The sequence below is a fragment of the Bos indicus x Bos taurus genome, chromosome 7 (assembly GCF_003369695.1).
Source record: "Bos indicus x Bos taurus breed Angus x Brahman F1 hybrid chromosome 7, Bos_hybrid_MaternalHap_v2.0, whole genome shotgun sequence".
Lineage (NCBI taxonomy): Eukaryota > Metazoa > Chordata > Mammalia > Artiodactyla > Bovidae > Bos > Bos indicus x Bos taurus.
In genome coordinates, this window is record NC_040082.1 from 87,691,615 (window position 1) to 87,709,741 (window position 18,127).

General features: G+C 38.2%; 1 protein-coding gene across 8 annotated transcripts in view; it reads right to left on the reverse strand.

The window, feature by feature from the left end:
- RAPGEF6 (Rap guanine nucleotide exchange factor 6) overlaps positions 1-18,127 on the reverse strand; it is a 227,900-nt gene that overhangs the window by 106,720 nt on the left and 103,053 nt on the right. The window contains exon 1 of one of the 8 annotated variants that reach the window (XM_027547060.1): positions 16,602-17,542. The exons of the other annotated variants lie outside the window; for them this stretch is intronic. Within the exon in view, the coding sequence (XP_027402861.1) occupies positions 16,602-16,655 (54 nt within the window). The 5' untranslated portion in view covers positions 16,656-17,542. Of the gene's footprint in view, positions 1-16,601; positions 17,543-18,127 lie in introns of those variants that run through there. 8 annotated transcript variants of the gene reach the window in all.

Consider the following 18,127-nt stretch of genomic DNA (forward strand, 5'->3'; position numbering starts at 1 on the left):
ATTTACCGTTGGACAACATTGTTTCATACACACATCAAACAGGCCAAAAAAATAGAAAGCAACTTCAGAGACCGAAAAAAAAAAACAAAAACCCTTTTATCTTTGGCCTTTCTAGCCATCTCAGACAAACTAACTACTTATTGTACAGCTAAGTACATACACAAAATGCTCAGAATAAGATTGTTTTGTTGTTGCTGTTTTTGCCTTTTTTCACAAGATTTTTTTCTCCTCTAAGATCATAATCAACATGATCGCACCACAAGTGAAGTCAGAGGTAGGACAGAGACTGCTCCTAAGGCTGGTTTGGTCATCCGGGGTCATTAAAACTGACTCACTCCTAACAACATGTACAAAAACATAAAATGTAAATAAAAACACAAATTTTCCTTTAAAAAGTACTTTAAGAAGAAAAGCAGGGCCTTGGAAATTGGGTTATTTTTTCCTTCCCTGCTGCAAATTCATGTCATGGCTTTGGTTGGGTGGCAGAGAATGTGTGTCCCCTGCAGGTGGCGCTGGCGTGGCGGGAGGGCAGGCCGGCAGGACGCTACTGGAAGATGACCATGTTTAGACTGAGACGGGAAGTGGAGGGTGAACAGGTAGGTCATGGTAGCCTTTTTGTTTCTTTAAACTTTTTTTTTTGATGTGGACCATTTTAAACGTTTTTTCTTTTTTTAATTGAATTTGTTACAACCTCACTTCTGTTGTTTATGTTCCAGGTTTCTACCCTGAGGCATGTGGGATCTTACGCCCCCAACCAGGGATTGAACCCATACCCCCTGCGTTGGAATGGGGAGTCTTAACCACTGGACCACGAGGGAAGTCCCATGGGTAAGTTTAACTTTTCCTTTATTTTTTGCTGTCTAGTCATCCTCATCAGTCTTGGTGTCAACACCATCCTCCTCCTCATCTTCAGCTGCCCCTTTGACCGTAGCTGCTTCAGCCTCCTCACCTTCATCTCCTCCCCTTCCTCACCATCACCTTCCTCCTCCTGCTCTCCCCTCCAGATCTTCTTCCTCTTTTTCATTTACCTCTTTGTCAACTTCCTGCTCCCCACTTTGCTCATTAGCAGGTGCCTCTCCCCCATTCTCTGCCTCCTCCACAACTCCCCTCTTTTCCTTTGAAAAGGTGTTACGTTGAAACTGCTATCCACAGCCACGGCTGACATGATGGGGCAGGCCAGTGATCCTGTGCAGCGGTTTAAGAGGAAAGAAAGTGCGAGTCCGAGGAGGCTCTCCAGAAAGCTGCTGGAGGCCAAGGCAGAGGTGGCTGAAGCACATGGGAAATCAGATGAGGGAACAATGCAAAGATGGCTTTTCAAAGCAGCCAGTGGGGCAACAAATTTATTTTAAACAATCTTTTTTTTTTTTTTTTTTTAAACTTAGCTATGCCATGCAGCATGTGGGATCTTAGTTCCCTGACCAGGAATTGGACTTGTGACCCCTGAATTGGAAGAGAGGAGTCTTAATCACTGGACCACCAAGAAAGTTTCATAAACCACCTTTAGGAACGTAAAAACTGGGCTTCCCTGATGGGCAGTGTTCAGGAGTCTGCCTGCTCGTGCAGCAGACATAGGTACAATCCCTGGTCGGGGAAGATTCCCACATGCTGAGAGGCAGTTAAGCCCATGGGCCACGACTACTGAGCCCATGCACAGTAACTGCTGAGCCTGTCTGCTCCGACTACTGGGCCAGTGTGCCTAGAACCCATGCTCCGCAATCTGAGAAGCCACCGTACTGCAACAAAGAGCAGACCCCATTAAGAGCAACTACAGAAATCCGGTACATGGCAGTGAAGAACCAGCAGAGCCATTAATTAATTAATTTAGATGGGCACTGTCCTTTAAAAACATAAAACTAAATAAAAATGTAAAAGTCATTCTTAGCTCAAAAGTAATTAACAGCTCACTGGCAATATCTGGCCCAGTTTAGCAATCGGGACATACATAAAGAAACATAGGTCTAAGAACTTTAGCAAAGAAAAACTAACAAAGAATGAAATGAAAGTTCTAGAATTCAGAAATACAATTATGTAAATTTTAAAAGTCAACAGATAGATTCAGTAACAAATCTGACAGAGCTAAGGAAAAAAAAGAAAAGAAAAGAAAAACTGGTCTCAAAAAATGTCCAGTAAGAGACATGAAGAGTAAAAAGAATAAAGTTAGGAAAGAAGGGGCAAGAGCCACAGGAGATACAGTGAGAAAGTAGCACCAGAATAAGCAGAGTCACAGAAACAGAAGAATACTTAATGCATAGAAATGATGGCTGGGCAATCTGCAAAGTTAACAAAAGATACAAAGTCATGGATCAAGTAGCTTTAAAAATTTCCAGTAACATACATAAAAGCCAAACCATACTTATATACACCAGGGTAAAAGTGTCGGGGAGGGGGGCAGTCAGAGAAGTCTTACAAGTAGTCTACAAAAAAAAGAGATTACTTCGACAAGAACAAAATTAAACTGACAGCTGACTACTCAACAATTTGGAAGCTAGACAATGTAGTGTTATCTTCAAGAGCTAGAATTCTACACCCAGTAAAAACAGTTCTCAAGATGAACAAGATAGTAATTTTCACAGAAACAAAAATGAAGAGAAATACTCCCACAGTATACCTACAGTGAAGAAAATGCACTAGGAGACAGAAAATGATTCTAAATGAAAACTTCTAGATGAAGGGAAGAAGGAAAACCAATGAAAATTGGAAATGTGTGGGAAAATCAACAAGAATATTGATGATATGAAACTGTAACACAAACCAAAAGAAAGTTTATGTGATTTTACTAATGTCAGATAAAGAAGACTTGGAGGCAAAAGCATTAACAGAAACAAAAGAGGACATTTCATAATGATAAAAAGTTTAACACTAAACAGATATGCACCTAGTGAGTAATATAGCCTCAAACTGTATGAGGTAAAATAATGATAACAATAAAAGGAGAACTACATGAATCTACAATTATGCCATAAAAACTTTATCACAGATCTCTCAGTAACAGAATAAATAAAAAAACAAGTAAAGATACCGAAGATATGAACATAATACACAAACAAAGTGCATATACATAAAATGCTGCAATCAAAAACTACATATTTTCTTTCAGGATTCATACATAAACATTCATAAAAATTGACAATAAGGCAGGCCCCAACATAATTCAAAAGGTTAAAATTACAGAGAGACAATACCATGATTACAGAGCAAATAAGGCAAAATAATAAAATGATAACTAGAAAATTATTATGCACTGGGAAAAGTATAAAACAAACCTCTAAATAGCCCACTTTTGACTGTGTGAATCACAACAAACTGGAAAATTCTGAAAGAGATGGGAATACCAGACCACCTGACCTGCCTCTTGAAAAATCTGTATGCAGGTCAGGAAGCAACAGTTAGAACTGCACATGGAACAACAGACTGGTTCCAAATTGGGAAAGGAGTACGTCAAGGCTGTATACTGTCACCCTGCTTATTTAACTTCTATGCAGAGTACATCATGAGAAACGCTGGGCTGGAAGAAGCACAAGCTGGAATCAAGATTGCCGGGGGAAATATCAGTAACCTCAGATATACAGGTGACACCACCCCTATGGCAGAAAGCGAAGAATAACCAAAGAACCTCTTGATGAAAGTGAAAGAGGAGAGTAAAAAAGTTGGCTTAAAGTTCAACATTCAGAAAACTAAGATCATGGCATCTGGTCCAATCACTTCATGGCAAATAGATGGGGAAATAGTGACAAACTTTATTTTTGGGGGCTCCAAACAAAATCACTGCAGATGGTGACTGCAGCCATGAAATTAAAAGGCACTTACTCCTTGGAAGAAAAGTTATGACCAACCGAGACAGCATAATAAAAAGCAGAGACATTACTTTGCGAACAAAGGTCCGTGTCTAGTCAAAGCTATGGTTTTTCCACATCTCATGGATGTGAGAGTTGGACTATGAAGAAAGCTGAGTGCCGAGGAACTGATGCTTTTGAACTGTGGTGTTGGAGAAGACTCTTGAGAGTCCCTTGGACTGCAAGGCGATCCAACCAGTCCATCCTGAAGGCAATCAACGCCAAATATTCACTGGAAGGACTGATTTTGAAGCTGAAACTCCAATACTTTGGCCACCTAATGTGAAAAACTGACTCATGTGAAAAGACCCTGATGCTGCCAAAGATTGAAGGCAGGAGGAGAAGGGGATGACAGAGGATGAGATGGTTGGAAGGGCATCACCGACTCAATGGACCTGAGTTTGAGTAAACTCTGGGAGTTGGTGATGGACAGGGAGTCCTGGTGTGCTGCAGTCCATAGGGTCGCAAAGAGTTGGACACGACTGAGTGACTGAAGTGAATACTGAAATAGCCCACAGGTAACAAAGTCACATCAGAAATCAGAAAATATTTAAACAGAATAAAAATTAAAATGCCATATATCAAAACTTGTAGGATAAGCCACAACAAGTTATTAATGATGAGACTTTTCATCAGCAACCTCAATTCACTTACCCCATCAGCCTCCAGCCTACCACGTCTGGCAAAATTTCCTATTTTTCCACACACATTTTCTATACCTGAGCTTCTGAGCTCTGCTGGAGCTCACTAATCCATGAAGACTAGTGTCAAAGTTTTGTTCGGAGGTTGAGAAGGCAGCTTAGCTAATGGCTTAAATACAGACACAGATTATGAAAGTACACAGTTTTTTGAAGGGAAATGCTTATTACATGAAAAGGGAAAGAGATGTATTAAGAAGAGGCAAAGAGGCAGAACATAATAAAAAATGTCAAGCTATGTATTTTGAAATTCATTTCTATAGCCAACAGAGAACTACTGTAATTTCTGTGAAAGGCAGTGATGTAAGATCTACATGGTATGTCTCTGACAGGCTTAACTCAGCAAAATGTATTATTCTGCTGACTCAAAATACCCTATAGATCCAAGTAATTCTTTGGGCAACTGTTTCACATGCAGAGTCTCAGACATCCAGGCTGCTTTGGTTTCCTGGCTCTGCCATCTTAACATGGGGTCACTTAAGTAATCACAACAGAAGAAAAAAAGCTGGAAAAGACTCAACACCGCCATCAATCACGGAAATAAAAATTAATACAAATAACCTTTTCCCCCATCAGAATGGCAGAAAGAAAATTTGACACTACAAAATATGGGCCAGATAACGGAGGAAAACAATATTCTTATAAATTGCCAGTGGGAGTTATGAACTGATACAGCTACTCACAGCTACTGTGCAGAGTCATTTGGGGAGCAGCCACTTTGAGGGAGCAAATGTAAGGAAATGGGCTTATTACATTTAAAATATATAAAACTTATTCCTCAACAACTCCTCTTTGGGTACCTACTCTAAAGAAGCATACATGTGTCCAAGAGGGAATGTGCCAAGACATTCATTACAATGTCTGTAAAAGTTCAAAAAAAAGACAAATATCACAGGAAGAACAGCTAAATTACTATAGCTCATTATGGAATACAAAGCAATAGTTCAAGGTATAAAATATATCTATATGTTCAAACCCGGATAGTTCTTGGTTGAAAAACCAAGATTCATAATAAATGTAGACAATATGACTAGTTTTTTAAAAAACATAAACACAGTATCATGTATTTTCTGGATATATACTTATCTAGGTTTAGGGGGAAAGATTTGTAGGAAAGTATACTAGATAACCAACAGGAGCACTCTATAGTGAAGGTGGAAGATTGGGGCTGGTGGTCTAAAAGGAATTTTAGTTTTATTTGCAAAATCTAGCTGAGATGTTATACTTCCATATGGAGAAAAAACTTTCCTATTAATTTCTAAAAATAAACCATTTGAAAAATTTCAGAACTGAAAACAAATATATACACGTTGAGTACAATAATTTCCCACCTTCCCATTTAAAAGTGTCCACAAACACTGGAATGTGCTGAAATTCTGTAACCCTTAGCAACTAGGGGTTGCTATACATACAGTATACGTTTTTTATAAATGTTGAAATATTAAGATCCAAAGATGAGTTTAATCAGAATGTCTTGTGAGAATATGACAAATAATGATATACTTACTGAAAGTAGAGCCCAGAATGAACATTTAACTTAAAAGCACTGGAAACAAAATAGAAAGTGATATAAAACTAGATTTACAACACAAACTCCTAACATAAGGACTTGAATGTGAAGCTAAGAAATGAAGTGAACATCACTCATTATCAGAGAAATGCAAATCAAAACCACTATGAAGTACCATTTCACACCAGTCAGAATGGCTGCGATCCAAAAGTCTACAAATAATAAATGCTGGAGAGGGTGTGGAGAAAAGGGAACCCTCTTACACTGTTGGTGGGAATGCAAACTAGTACAGCCACTATGGAGAACAGTGTGGAGATTCCTTAAAAAACTGGAAATAGAACTGCCTTATGATCCAGCAATCCCACTGCTGGGCATACACACCAAGGAAACCAGAATTGAAAGAGACACATGTACCCCAATGTTCATCGCAGCACTGTTTACAATAGCCAGGACATGGAAGCAACCTAGATGTCCATCAGCAGATGAATGGATAAGAAAGCTGTGGTACATATACACAATGGAGTATTACTCAGCTACTAAAAAGAATACATTTGAATCAGTTCTAATGAGGTGGATGAAACTGGAGCCTATTATACAGAGTGAAGTAAGCCAGAAAGAAAAACACCAATACAGTATACACACACATATATATGGAATTTAGAAAGATGGTAACAATAACCCTGTGTATGAGACAGCAAAAGAGACACAGATGTATAGAACAGTATTATGGACTCTGTGGGAGAGAGAGAGGGTGGGATGATTTGGGAGAATGGCATTGAAATACGTATATCATCATATACGGAACGAGTCACCAGTCCAGGTTCGATGCACGATACTGGATGCTTGGGGCTGGTGCACTGGGACGACCCAGAGGGATGGTATGGGGAGGGAGGAGGGAGGAGGGTTCAGGATGGGGAACACATGTATACCTGTGGCGGATTCATTTTGATATTTGGCAAAACCAATACAATATTGTAAAGTTTAAAAATAAAATAAAATTAATTAAAAAAAATTAAAAAAAAGAAGAAAAGTGAAATAAACCTACATTTTCACTTCACTCCTTTGAATGCAGCACTCACTCTACATATTCCTGTTATATATCACATGTATAAACATTAAAATATTCTTATACATTTATATTTCACTTTTACTACCTAATGAAAGCCTACCATAGTGATGCCTACCCCACATATATCACCTGCTCATTGAGTATCTGTAGAACAACTGAGTGAATATTTGACTTCTAAACACTGTCACTATTGCTCAGATGGTTTCCATGGATATCTGAATAGATAAAGTCTTAGCACATACATATTCAGTATTTCAGGGTGACTGGCATTGCCTAAACTGTGTACTGAGTTTTCTGGATCTATTGGGGAGGCAGGGGAAGGGCAGGGTTTGATGGCTGAATAAATCAGCAAATAATGCTATACTAAGCTCTTTACAGCACGCGTGTATTTATGGAGGGTCAAAAAGTCCATTACTTTGCCAACAAAGGTCTATCTAGACAAAGCTACGGTTTTTCCATTAGTCATGTATGGATGTGAGAGCTGAGGACCAAAGAACTGATGTTTTTGAACTGTGGTGTTGGAGAACATTCTTGAGATTCCCTTGGACTGCAAGGAGATCCAACTAGTCCATCCTAAAGGAAATCAGTCCTGAATATTCATGGGGAAGACTGATGCTGAAGCTGAAACTCCAATACTTTGGCCACGTGATGCAAAAAACTGACTCATCTTTAAAGACCCTGATGCTGGGAAAGATTGAAGGTGGGAGGAGACAGGGAGAAAGAGGATGAGATGGTTAGATGGCATCACCGCCTCGATGGACATGAGTCTGAGCAAGCTTTGGGAGTTGGTGATGGACAGGGAGGCCTGGCATGCTGCAGTCCATGGGGTTGCAAAGAGCTGGACACAACTGAGCGACTGAACTGAAAGAACTCTGACAAAGTAGAAATGTGTTTCACCCAGCATTTTCAAAACTTCTTTTCCCCCAATATTCATCTTATCAACATTCTGTCAATATAAGAAATCATGCTATGGGCCAATACCATCCATTTATCCAAGAAACATTTATAGGTCAATTAGTTTGGGGAGCAGTGGCAGAGATCTACTTGACTCTAGACTGGCATGAATGCAGGTATAAGTATAGCACAATATTACACAAACGAACACAGTACATATATACACATGTATCTATATATCTATATATATACTGTATACTTGCCAAAACTCAGGGGTACCTGGCAAGTATTACACAATTGTTCAAGACTGTACTACATATATTAAAACTTGGTCTTCAGGAATAACCTGCCACAGCTAAGAATCATAGTAGGGAAAATGCACCCTTTAACAAACTGCTATCTGAAACGTTCTGCCCCTTATAATCCATACCCAAGTGTTATTTCATTTAGAAGGTCATTCAAAGGGCTTTATTAAGTACAAAGTAATATTTACTATTAACTCTAAAAATAATGTTTAAGAATTATACAATTCCCCAACAGAACATTATTCCTCAAAAGTTACTGTTAAATTCCAAACTGCATTGTTATTAGTTTCTTTTTCAAGTGTATTTTTTTAAAATATAAATTTATTTAATTTAATTGGAGGTTAATTACTTTACAATATTGTATTGGTTTTGCCATACATCAACATGAATCCACCACGGGTGTACATGTGTTCCCCATCCTGAACCTCCCTCCCACATCCCTCCCCATACCATCCCTCTAGGTCGTCGCAGGGCACCAGCCCCAAGCATCCTGTATCCTGCATCAAACCTGGACTGGCGATTCGTTTCATATACGATATTATACACATTTCAATGCCATTCTCCCAAATCATCCCACCCTCGCCCTCTCCCACAGAGTCCAAAACACTGTTCTATACATCTGTGTCTCTTTTACTGTCTCGCCTTGTCTAACTCAATGAAACTAAGCCATGCCCGTGGGGCAACCCAAGAGGGGCAGGTCATGGTGGAGAGATATGACAGAATGTGGTCCACTGGAGAAGGGAATGGCAAACCACTTCAGTATTCTTGCCTTGAGAACCCCATGAACAGTATGAAAAGGCAAAATGATAGGATACTGAAAGAGAAACTCCCCAGGTCAGTAGGTGCCCAATATGCTACTGGAGATCAGTGGAGAAATAACTCCAGAAAGAATGAAGGGATGGAGCCAAAGCAAAAACAATACCCAGCTGTGGATGTGACTGGTGATAGAAGCAAGGTCTGATGCTGTAAAGAGCAATATTGCATAGGAACCTGGAATGTCAGGTCCATGAATCAAGGCAAATTGGAAGTGGTCAAACAACAGATGGCAAGAGTGAATGTTGACATTCTAGGAATCAGCAAACTGAAATGGACTGGAATGGGTGAATTTAACTCAGATGACCATTATATCTACTACTGTGGGCAGGAATCCCTCAGAAGAAATGGAGTGGCCATCATGGTCAACAAAAGAGTCCGAAATGCAGTACTTGGATACAATCTCAAAAACGACAGAATGATCTCTGTTTGTTTCCAAGGCAAACCATTCAATATCACAGTAATCCAAGTCTATGGCCCAACCAGTAACGCTGAAGAAGCTGAGTTGAACGGTTCTATGAAGACCTTCAAGATCTTTTAGAACACCCAAAAAAGATGTCCTTTTCATTATAGGGGACTGGAATGCAAAGTAGGAAGTTAAGAAACACCTGGAGTAACAGGCAAATTTGGCCTTGGAATACGAATGAAGCAGGGCAAAGGCTAATAGAGTTTTGCCAAGAAAATGCACTGGTCGTAACAAACACCCTCTTCCAACAACACAAGAGAAGACTCTATACATGGACATCACCAGATGATCAACACCGAAATCAGACTGATTATATTCTTTGCAGCCAAAGATGGAGAAGCTCTATACAGTCAGCAAAAAGAAGACCAGGAGCTGACTGTGGCTCAGACCATGAACTCCTTATTGCCAAATTCAGACTTAAATTGAAGAAAGTAGGGAAAACCACTAGACCATTCAGGTATGACCTAAATCAGATCCCTTATGATATTACAGTGGAAGTGAGAAATAGATTTAAGGGCCTAGATCTGATATATAGAGTGCCTGATGAACTATGGAATGAGGTTCGTGACATTGTACAGGAGACAGGGATCAAGACCATTCCCATGGAAAAGAAATGCAAAAAAGCAAAATGGCTGTCTGGGGAGGCCTTACAAATAGCTGTGAAAAGAAGAGCAGTGAAAAGCAAAGGAGAAAAAGAAAGATATAAACATCTGAATGCAGAGTTCCAAAGAATAGCAAGAAGAGATAAGAAAGCCTTCTTCAGAGATCAGTGCAAAGAAATAGAGGAAAACAACAGAATGGGAAAGACTAGAGATCTCTTCAAGAAAATCAGAGATACCAAAGGAACATTTCATGCAAAGATGGGCTCGATAAAGGACAGAAATGGTATGGACCTAACAGAAGCAGAAGATATTAAGAAGAGATGGCAAGAATACACAGAAGAACTGTACAAAAAAGAGCTTCACGACCCAGATAATCACGATGGTGTGATCACTGACCTAGAGCCAGACATCCTGGAATGTGAAATCAAATGGGCCTTAGAAAGCATCACTACAAACAAAGCTAGTGGAGGTGATGGAATTCCAGTTGAGCTATTCCAAATCCTGAAAGATGCTGTGAAAGTGCTGCACTCCATATGCAAGCAAATTTGGAAAACTCAGCAGTAGCCACAGGACTGGAAAAGGTCAGTTTTCATTCCAATCCCAAAGAAAGGCAATGCCAAAGAATGCTCAAACTTTACTGCACAATTGCACTCATCTCATGTGCTAGTAAAGTTATGCTCAAAATTCTCCAAGCCAGGCTTCAGCAATATGTGAACCGTGAACTTCCTGATGTTCAAGCTGGTTTTAGAAAAGGCAGAGGAACCAGAGATCAAATTGCCAACATCCGCTGGATCATGGAAAAAGCAAGAGAGTTCCAGAAAAACATCTATTTCTGCTTTATTGACTGTGCCAAAGCCTTTGACTGTGTGGATCACAATAAACTGTGGAAAATTCTTCAAGAGATGGGAATACCAGACCACCTGACCTGCCTTCTGAGTAATCTGTATGCAGGTTAGGAAGCAACAGTTAGAACTGGACATGGAACAACAGACTGGTTCCAAATAGGAAAAGGAGTTTGACAAGGCTGTATATTGTCAACCTGTTTATTTAACTTATATACAGAGTACATCATGAGAAACACTGGACTGGAAGAAACACCAGCTGAAATCAAGATTGCCGGGAGAAATATCAATAACCTCAGATATGCAGATGACACCACCCTTATGGCAGAAAGTGAAGAGCAACTCAAAAGCCTCTTGATGAAAGTGAAAGAGGAGAGTGAAAAGGTTGGCTTAAAGCTCAACATTCAGAAAACGAAGATCATGGCATCCGGTCCCACCACTTCATGGGAAATAGATGGGGAACCAGTGGAAACAGTGTCAGACTTTATTTTTCTGGGCTCCAAAATCACTGCAGATGATGACTGCGGCCATGAAATTAAAAGACACTTACTCCTTGGAAGGAAAGTTATGACCAACCTAGATAGCATATTCAAAAGTAGAGACATTACTTTGCCAACAAAGGTTCGTCTAGTCAAGGCTATGGTTTTTCCTGTGGTCGTGTATGGATGTGAGAGTTGGACTGTGAAAAAGGCTGAGCGCCGAAGAATTGATGCTTTTGAAGTGTGGTGTTGGAGAAGACTCTTGAGAGTCCCTTGGACTGCAAGGAGATCCAACCAGTCCATTCTGAAGGAGATCAGCCCTGGGATTTCTTTGGAAGGAATGATGCTAAAGCTGAAAACTCCAGTACTTTGGCCACCTCATGCAAAGAGTTGAATCATTGGAAAAGACTCAGATGCTGGGAGGGATTGGGGGCAAGAGGAGAAGGGGATGACAAGAGGATGAGATGGCTAGATGGCATCACTGACTCGATGGACGTGAGTCTCAGTGAACTCCGGGAGTTGGTGTTGGACAGGGAGGCCTGGTGTGCTGCGATTCATGGGGTCGCAAAGAGTCAGACACGCCTGAGCAACTGATCTGATCTGATCTGATACAGGGTTATCGTTACCATCTTTCTAAATTCCATATATATGTGTTAGTATACTGTATTGGTGTTTTTCCTTCTGGCTTACTTCACTCCGTGTAATAGGCTCCAGTTTCATCCACTTCATTAGAACTGATTCAAATGTACTCTTTTTAATGGCTGAGTAATACTCCATTGTGTGTTTGTACCACAGCTTTATTATCCATTCATCTGCTGATGAACATCTAGGTAGCTACACATTACAGAGGAACTGTGCCTATCCAGAAATCACTTATCCATTAACTTTAAAATTACCAAAGAATAAAGATTATTTGTGGGCACATTGCAAAGACTTTAAGTTCCTTGTTGTACTCACAGTAAGACATTTCAGAACTACATACTTAGTTACTGAATATATAAATAAATTTCTAACAAGCTTGGTGGTCTAATTTCCTAATTACTCAATAAACAGCACTTTGTGTATATCTAATGCTAGTCATAACATTAGTACCATGGGTTTGGGGAGACTTTAGACAACAATCAAAATACTAAAACAACAAATGCAACTTAGAAAGACCTCATTCTCACTGAAGGTAAAAAGCGGATTAAATATACTAAAGAGTCCTGACAGAGACCCAGAATCACAAATGTTCATCGTAGTAGCCGTAGTCCAACAGCGCTAAGTTAAGTGTGACTAGTCAAACTGAGACATGTTCAAAGTATAAAATGCAAATTTGGATTTACTAAAAATAAACAAAAAGTAAAATCTCATTAATAATTACTTTATTACGTATTTTAAAAACTCAACTGGACATATTATTACATTAATTTCACCTTAAAGTTATTTTAGAAAATAAGGCAACCAGAAGGTTTAAAATTACATATGTAATCCACATTAGGCCAGGAAACAGTACGCAAAACAGAATAGCTCAGGTAGAGAGGTATACTACAGGAGCATACAAGAGATGAAGGACCAGACATAGCATTTTGGGGTGCTTAGATTCCCTGTACTAGAAAAGAGCTATTGTAGAGGCTTCAGTAAAAAAATGACTAGAAGAAATATACCTTTAGAACACATTACCCTGGAAGCATAGAATATGAAACGGAAGAAAATCATACATATAGGAGACAAGAAAATTAGTCAAGGCACAAGAAGATGGAAGTCTTACAGAGTTAAAAAGCAAGACACCAGAATTATGCAGTACTAGATGAGAGTATCAAAAGTGTCAGCTGACAGTGAGAGAGGAGTTAAAAACAGATCCTAAAGCCCCCAAAGCAGTCTGGAGCCTGTTTTACGGAAACACAAGTATAAACTTCTCAAAAGCCCTGAAGGAAACAGCTATACCTAATCACAGCAGCCTGGGGTACATACAGCAGCACTGTGCCTGAGGCATGTAAAATTGCATTTCTAACTCATTATTTTTACTGAAAGATGAGGATGGAGGGTATCACTGTTAAATAACAATAAATATTAGTTTTTCAAATTGGAGACACATGTCTCCCCACTTTTTAACATTTTTAAAACCACAGAATTCAATCAATATTACTTAACAGTAGGTTTGTTTAAAGGGCAAATAGAATTTTTGTGAAAATAGGAAATCGGTTTAAGAGTACCTGGCAAGTTTAGGGAGACACAAGGAAGCTGCTGTAGTTGGAGTGAACAAGGAAGAGTGTAGGGGAAGATGAAGGGAAGAAGAGATCATATATTGTCTGGCAAGTCATGGTTGATTTCTACTCAAAACAAAGAGTGTCAAGGAGGAGGAAGTCATCAATTGTTCAAATGCTGCAGATAGGTAAAGTAACGGAAGGGTCAAGAAACAACCTATAGGAAAAAAAAAAGAAACAACCTATAGATTTAGCTGTGTCTAAAAGTGAAAATGGCAGCACTTTCTAAACCAGTGACTGCAGGCGCACCTACAGAAAGACGACGGAAGCCAAGGCAGGAATGCCTCTTTGTCCAGTAGTCAGTCACCCAGGGCAAGCAACCGTAACAGACCAGATGGTGAGCTCTTAACTAAGAATCAATCAAGAAAGGTCAACCTCATGAAAGAAAAACAAGAACAAAAAAACTCAACTAAGAGAGAAATTTAAACTTGAAGAAAGAGCTAGTAGACAATCAAGAAAAAAGAATACCAACCATAAAATGAAAACAAGTTATTAAACAAAGGTGGTTACAATGAAGCATCACTAAGAGATGTCAGAAATGAATAACACAATTATTAAATTTAGAAACTTAAAAAATACACAGCAGGACAGAAACTGGTCACAAGTGGAGGATAAGTTAATGAGCTAGAATATCGAACTAGGAACACACAGAATGAGAAAAAGTATGAAACAAACGTTGAGAGACGTTATGGACAGTCCAGAGTTCCAACATACAGAGTAACAAGAGAAAAAAAAAAGTTGCTGCTTTCAAAAAATAACATACTTCCCACAACTGAAGACAAATGGGAATCTTCAGCGTGAGAGAGACTTCCAAAAGCCAAGAAGGAAAAAGAAAACAAGAAATTAGATAATCCATAATAAAACTTTATGGCATCAAGGATAAAAAATAAAAACAAAGCAAAACACAACTAACAACCAACAAGAAGAAAAGCAGATTACTTAACACAGGAACAAGAATTACAAAGATCCCAGACTTCTCATCTCTAGTACTGGATGCCAGAAGACAGTGCATTAACTTTTTCAAAGTGCTAAAGGGAAAAGACTTTAGATTTATTATTTCACACACAAATAAGCAACTATTTGAAGGGTAAATATAAAAGATGGCATCTGAACATTACTGCTAAAACTATTTACTGATCAAGACAATAAATCAATTCAGAAGTAATGAATCTGAGTACTAGAATGGGCAAAATACATGAATTAATGAATAATATGTCTTAGAAAACCAAAAGCAACAAATATGAAAAATTAATCACAAGTTTAATTAATCACAATCCAGGGTTAAAATTCCATCAACAGTGAAATGAGAGTTGGGGGCAGGGGTAGGAGACATGTACTTTATCATAAATACTTAATTTACTCAGTAAAGTAACAATCACAAAATCCAGCTCAGATAATATCTGCTGTCATTTAATGAAACCTTAGAATTTAATGTTTAAAATCCTGTTTGGGTCTTCTATATTTGTTCAATCTTAAATGTGGATTATCAGTATCTCAAAAGGCTAACCCCTATATCTCATTCTTTTGTTTGAATCTTTTTCACCTGGTTTCCTCCATTTCCTTTCTATGTGTCATTTTAAACCTCAGTGCCAAGTAGCAGCAATGCATGGGCCCCACAGGTGGCATGTGCACTGAAAAGATCATCCATGCCTTACCAGATAATAGTACAAATGAAGTGTGAACCTAGGCATCTTTCTATTCTTTACATTTCAATCAGCTGTTTGCCAAATGGACAGTGAATTTAAATGTCCTTCCAGAAGCTGCCTTTAAGAGACATACCCAATGAGCTATCTTTCAGATGAAACAGTACACCATGATGCTATCATAGTATTTCTTCCTTAGTCACCATCAATAGGACAACCTTTAAACAAAGACATGATTTCAGATCATCCTAAGAGATGCTTCCATTGTGTCTGTCTCTATCCGACAGAACCATAAAGCAATCTTAACATAGTTACTGTTACAATTAAAGTGTTTTCTAAAACATGTGGTTTTATACAAAACTAAAAATTTAGATTTTAGTGTTTTTGTTTTGACATTTATATAACAGGAAAGATGACTTGAGTGGCATCAAATTCCGGATCTATATTAATAACCACTGTGAATACAATTTATTAAATTATAGTGTATAGTTTTCTAAAACCTAGCAAATCCTTCTGTGTAGCAATTTTGCTTTTCTGTGAGTTAACATGCTTGCTTTAAAATGACAAGCATAAAAGACAATCCTGAGCAATTCCAAACTACTAATGGTTCATTTACTACTATTTTGAAAATAATTAAGATCATTATTAAAAGATTTTCACATAATTACTCTTCATAATGAGTATTCTTCATACCATTTGGCTGCATATGAATTATTATCCAGTGTTTGTAAAATAATACAATTCAACAATTTATTTGATAGCACCATATTACTAGAAAATGTTGTATAACACAGACTAAAGATTAGACTAACATAGCTAAATACATCAACCCTTGAAGAAAATGAGGAAATACAATATATTCAAGTTAGAGTATGATCACAGAGATGTATATGTATGTGTATGTATAGGCATAAACAAATGATCATTCAGTCTGAAAAGAGTATACTTCAAACGCACTACACATTTTGAGTCTACAGATTCATTAAGAAAGTATTTTCAAATCCTCTTAGAGGTACATGAGAATATTCAAGATTCTTACAAACTGAAAAACAAAAATGGCCACGAGAATGAGTTTTTTAAACTGCTCTGCAGTTCTTAAAGTTTAGAAAACGTAACAGTGTAATACAGCTCATTTAAAATTCAAAATAGAATTTAAATGTAATAGATTATATCACTCTCAAAGAAAATAATAATTACTTACTTTGGAGGCCCATGGCTGAAGACAATTGGCATAACAGCGAACAAGAAAAGCCATTTCCTGAGCTGCAAAGGATAGTTTCCTTTTCAAACCAGAGCCACACCGACGAGTATGTTGACAAAATTCTGTTAAGTTTCCTTTCTATAAATCATACACCATTTGCAGTGTAAATTGCAGTGTAAAGACAGCTTCTCCAAATCTCTTTCAAACTGAAATCAGGAGCTTTCAGTAGCTTAGAACTGAGCTTCTAAATTACTGGAGCAGTTTTCATCAAAATGTTCACTTTTAACAAGCAAGTCACAGTAAATCAAGATGTTTGTATTTCTGGCTCAGAACATAGAGACATACACACGCTTCCTCAGGCACCTGGCACAGGCATGCACAGTGGTAACACAACAGTTAATACTGTATCAATCAAAGCAAATAAGGCAACATGCACCAAATCTGTGTTGCTAGATTCTGAGAAACCTTTCCAAAGACAGCTTTGTCTTTTCTTCAACTTATTTCATTCTGTAGAGCAAGCACTGCAGTAATTCTTCTGCCTCAGAAGCAAACCAGAACACAGTATCCTTAAGATGAAAGTTTCTTCTTTATATTGTTAACCATCAGAGGTTTAAAAAAAAAAAAATGAACCACTGAGCAAGCGGTAGTTAGAAGATGTCTGTTCTAACAGGTTTGTCCTGAAGAATGCCTGAGAATCTTCAAAATTAAAAATTTCTCTTTGCACAAGCACTATTTACAGCTCTGCAGCATTGCTCCTTGTTCTAATGCATCAGTAAGACAGTACTGTGGATCTAAGTCTGACGTTGTGGTTGAAATTTTATATATGATAGGGTACAAAAACACTACATCGTCTGCTAAAGCAAGACTATATGTTAGCGTCTTAATTCCTACTGTCCTTGCCTGTTTCACAGCAGCTCCCTAAGGAGAAGCTCCTATTGATTCTATGCTCTGCAGTAAGATGAAATATCTAATAAGAAGGAAAGAGAGTGGGAGGAGAATAGAGCTAAAAGGATGACATCACCTGTATAGAAAGCCTTCAGAAACTGCATTAGATCAATTGGCTACTGTATCTGCAGATGTAGCCCAAAGAGCAGTTTACTGAAAACACATACACACCCTTCTATGAGACTTGTCAACAAGCTAAATTCTATAAGAAAAAAATTGGCTCAAGCATGTCTGTTTCAGTTTTAAGATTCATTTGTATTTTTAATTCTGTTCACTGATGCACAGCTTTATTTGGGAAGCCATATTTCCTAATATTACTATTCAAATTTAACATAGGCTTATCCTCCCAAGAGAAAACAATCGGCTCTAGTAAGATACTCTTGCACTGCAAATACAGAAGGCAGCCTAGTTCTCAGATGTCACATATGTATTCTGCTTGTAAAACTTCCTATTTATCAACTAACTGTTCTGAAAGGTGTAACCTTCAAGATTATTCTAAATTAACATTAAAAACATCAAGTGGCATGAAGATGTGTATGTAAATAATAAATTTAAATGGAAACAACAGAATTTCACTGTAC